This window comes from Oryzias latipes, chromosome 24, assembly GCF_053564925.1.
Source record: "Oryzias latipes strain Hd-rR chromosome 24, Olatipes_Hd-rR_3.1".
NCBI classification, from domain to species: domain Eukaryota; kingdom Metazoa; phylum Chordata; class Actinopteri; order Beloniformes; family Adrianichthyidae; genus Oryzias; species Oryzias latipes.
This window is the reverse complement of record NC_136260.1, coordinates 10646308-10649721: the sequence shown is the minus strand read 5'-3', so window position 1 is coordinate 10649721 and position 3414 is coordinate 10646308. Positions and strand designations below refer to the sequence as shown.

The 3414-nt window shown below is 37.5% G+C and overlaps 1 protein-coding gene across 1 annotated transcript; it reads left to right on the top strand.

The window, feature by feature from the left end:
- Positions 1-12: 12 nt before the first annotated feature.
- On the top strand, positions 13-2209 carry iyd (iodotyrosine deiodinase). The gene is made up of 5 exons (XM_023953243.2): positions 13-346; positions 1035-1226; positions 1311-1470; positions 1692-1848; positions 1977-2209. Exons 1-5 carry the CDS (start codon positions 148-150, stop codon positions 2157-2159), a joined length of 891 nt encoding a protein of 296 aa, XP_023809011.1. The 5' UTR covers positions 13-147; the 3' UTR covers positions 2160-2209.
- The last annotated feature ends 1205 nt before the right edge of the window (positions 2210-3414 follow it).

Genomic DNA, 3414 nt, shown 5'->3' with positions numbered 1-3414 from the left:
CTTTTTTTTTTTCTTCCAGGAAAGTAACAGCGCAATGGACCGCTAAGGCTCTAACTCAGCATAAAGATCCACTCCAGATTACTGCAGGAGTCCTTCATCTGCCAGTCGACCTAAGCAGGTCCCTTCTTGAGCTTCATTCAGGCAGTCATGGTTCTCCTGTCCGTCCTCACGCCTGTCCTGGCTCTGATCTTGTGTTTGGTTTTGGGCTTCGTGCTGGTGAAATCTCGGTTGACAGAGGCCACATCGACTTCAACAGAAAAAAGCAAAGGAGCCACTAAAGGAGACTTTAGGCCATGGGTAGACCAGGACTTGCAAGATGACACAGAAGTAGCAGCAGAAGGAGAAGGTGAGAGGACTCCAAATGAAGGCTTTTGTACTCTGCAGATGGATCCAGGCAACCAATATTTCAAATGAATGTCATATGAAACACGTTACAGGTCAATCTGGAAAAATTAGGTCAACTGAATGATAAAATATTAAAGCTTAAGACTTTAGGGTTCAGTTTTGATTTATTTTTTGTCAACATTTTTTATTATTGGTTTGATTTATTATGAATGAAGTTAACAGAGATAGGTTTTAAACCAAGTTCAAGTAATATATAAGCAAAATGTTTGGAGTAGTTCTTTTACTTATACAAGGCTGATGTTTTAGAATGACAATGAAACTTTTGTCTGAGAAAGTAATAAAATCCCTAATTTTACATTTACCTGTCTGCTTAATTGTCATTTCAGACACAAAAGTTAGAGCATATTAATCATCATAAATCATGGTTTACTATTCGAAAAAGCCTTGGTCTTTCACATCTGCATCCTCCAGAGAATCCAAAGAATCCAACCAGCTTATCCAACTCCTGGTTGGATTATCTACGTCTTTCCGAGAATCCAACCAGGAGTTGAACGAGCTGCATGTTACATCTTTTTTTTAGCATTTTAATCGTTTTGAGTCTGCAACTTCTCGTCAACTCTTGTCGATGTTTACTTTTACTAACAAGTACGTTATTAAGACAAAAAATGTCTGTATTTTTGCTTCTTTAGATGACTGGGTGGATAGCACTGAAGTGGAGGACCTTGCTCACGTGCCATACTCACCACCTCGCTACCCAGAAGAGGTGATGCGGCAGAGATCCGAGGACTTTTACACCCTAATGAACCAGAGGAGATCTGTACGATTCATCAGCTCTGAGCCGGTCCCACGCGAAGTCATTGATAATGTGATACTCACTGCAGGTTTGTTGCTTTCTCCTGCCTTCGTTAGACCCAGAAGGAGATCTTTTGCTTTATTTGTTCTTTGTGTTTTCTGTCTGTGATTAGGCACAGCCCCCAGTGGGGCTCACACAGAACCGTGGACGTTTGTTGTGGTGTCAGATCAAGAGACGAAGAGTCAAATCCGAGGCATTGTGGAGGAGGAAGAGGAAGTCAATTACAGACAGAGAATGGGTGACAAATGGGTCCACGATTTAGCCAAATTTAGGTGAACATCCACATTAACTCCACAAAAACAAAAGTCATTTTACATTTTATAATATATAAATATGTATGATATATAATATCATATATATTTTATTATTTTATAATTATTTAAAATTATACTCAAACAAGTAAATAGACAGCCTTTTGTTTCTAATATTATGTGTTTTGGAAAAAAATCTACAGAAATGAAAAAAATGTTCCAACAATGTATTTTCTTTTCAGAACCAATTGGATTAAGGAGTACTTAGATGCAGCTCCATATCTGATCCTCATCTTTAAACAGACTCATGGGATTCTGCCAAATGGCAAAAAGAAGACACATTATTACAATGAGATCAGCGTCTCAATTTCATGTGGCATCCTTTTAGCTGCCTTACAGGTGAGTTATCAAAACAATGGTTCTTCAAATTCAAAGGTAAAACTCCATAAAGATAGTTCCTATCTTGAAAAGAATTGACCTAATCTCATTTTTCCCTCTTTTTTTCCTTCCTGAATGTGGCTGGGCAGAATGTGGGCCTCGTTACGGTCACATCGACCCCTCTCAACTGTGGCCCTCAGCTCAGACTACTTCTTAAAAGGCCAGCTAATGAGAAGTTGCTGCTGCTTCTTCCTGTGGGCTATCCTGCCACCGATGCCACCGTGCCAGACTTGAAACGCAAAAGTCTGAATGACATCATGGTGCACATTTGAATACATCAATATACAAAAAAAATAAATCAAAATAAAAACATTTAAAGTGATTGTTCCCATCTCAATAATTATTGGAAACGTTTTATAAATGGTTACAAAAAAATAAGTGCCAAGGGTCAACAAACCAGACAATGCAGTGTGGGGAAAAAGGGCGAGGAGCCGTGTGCAAACTGGCTGGAATGGAAGGTGAAAGTGTAGGTGTGGTGTGTGGCAAGAGTGTCAGCAATTTTATTTTTTTAAAGTACAAAGAAGAGATTGGATCAAAAATGCAAACATCTGAGGGACGTACACGGCACGCCACGTTGGATAATAATAGAGAGAAGCCAGGTCTGGACACGTTGGAGGAGTGAGGAAGGAGACTAGAGAAAGAGGTTTCAAAAGCAGGGTAGAGAAAAGAAGGAAAAGAAGATTAAAAATGGACAATATTGTATTTTGGCTATGCATTTTTTTTTTGAAATTAATGTTTGTGTGGTTTATGTGCTCAATTAACCAATCTATCTATCTAAATCTAATAAGGATGCAGCAACTAACTTTCCTCAAAATTTGGTTGAAACCTCAATTTTTGGGTCATTGTTTTGTTGTGGTTCAATGTATAACTTCTGTATCACAAAAAAACAACAAAAAAACTAAAAATTCAGAAAAATCTTTTATTCAAATTTGTTAATAAATAAGTAACAAGGAAGAAAAATATTCCTGCTCTAATGTAAGGAAACAATAAACAAACCCCCTCCTAAATTAAACAATTATTTGACACTTTCAGTGTAAACATATCAGTATGCAGTAGAGCTGCAATTATTCATTTCCCCCACAATTTTGGTTTAATAATTTAACACACAGTTTGCATTTTGATCGGGAATTGTGGAATCTTTACTATCTATCTATTAAACTGGACCAATTTAATGACATGTGGGGAACCTGTGCAGGTGCTTTGAGTTTAGTAAAAGATTAAATGGTGAAATGCGTTAAAACATTTATGCCTTGCGACATTTGGGCAGATTTTTCTGGAGCGTTCATATTGTTTGAAAACCTGTTTTTGTGGGTTTTATTAGCTGAAACTCCAATGTAGGTGAATAAAAAGTAAAATTAACAAATACATACTAAATGGTAGGCCCTGAATCTATATTCTACGATTAAAAAAAGGAAATGATGTAAATAAAATAACTTTCCATGATTTTCCAATTTTGTGGACAGGGTCTGTACTTCCATCCATCCATTCTCCGGTCTAATTTCAACCGCCAGGGGGCAGTCGAATGAC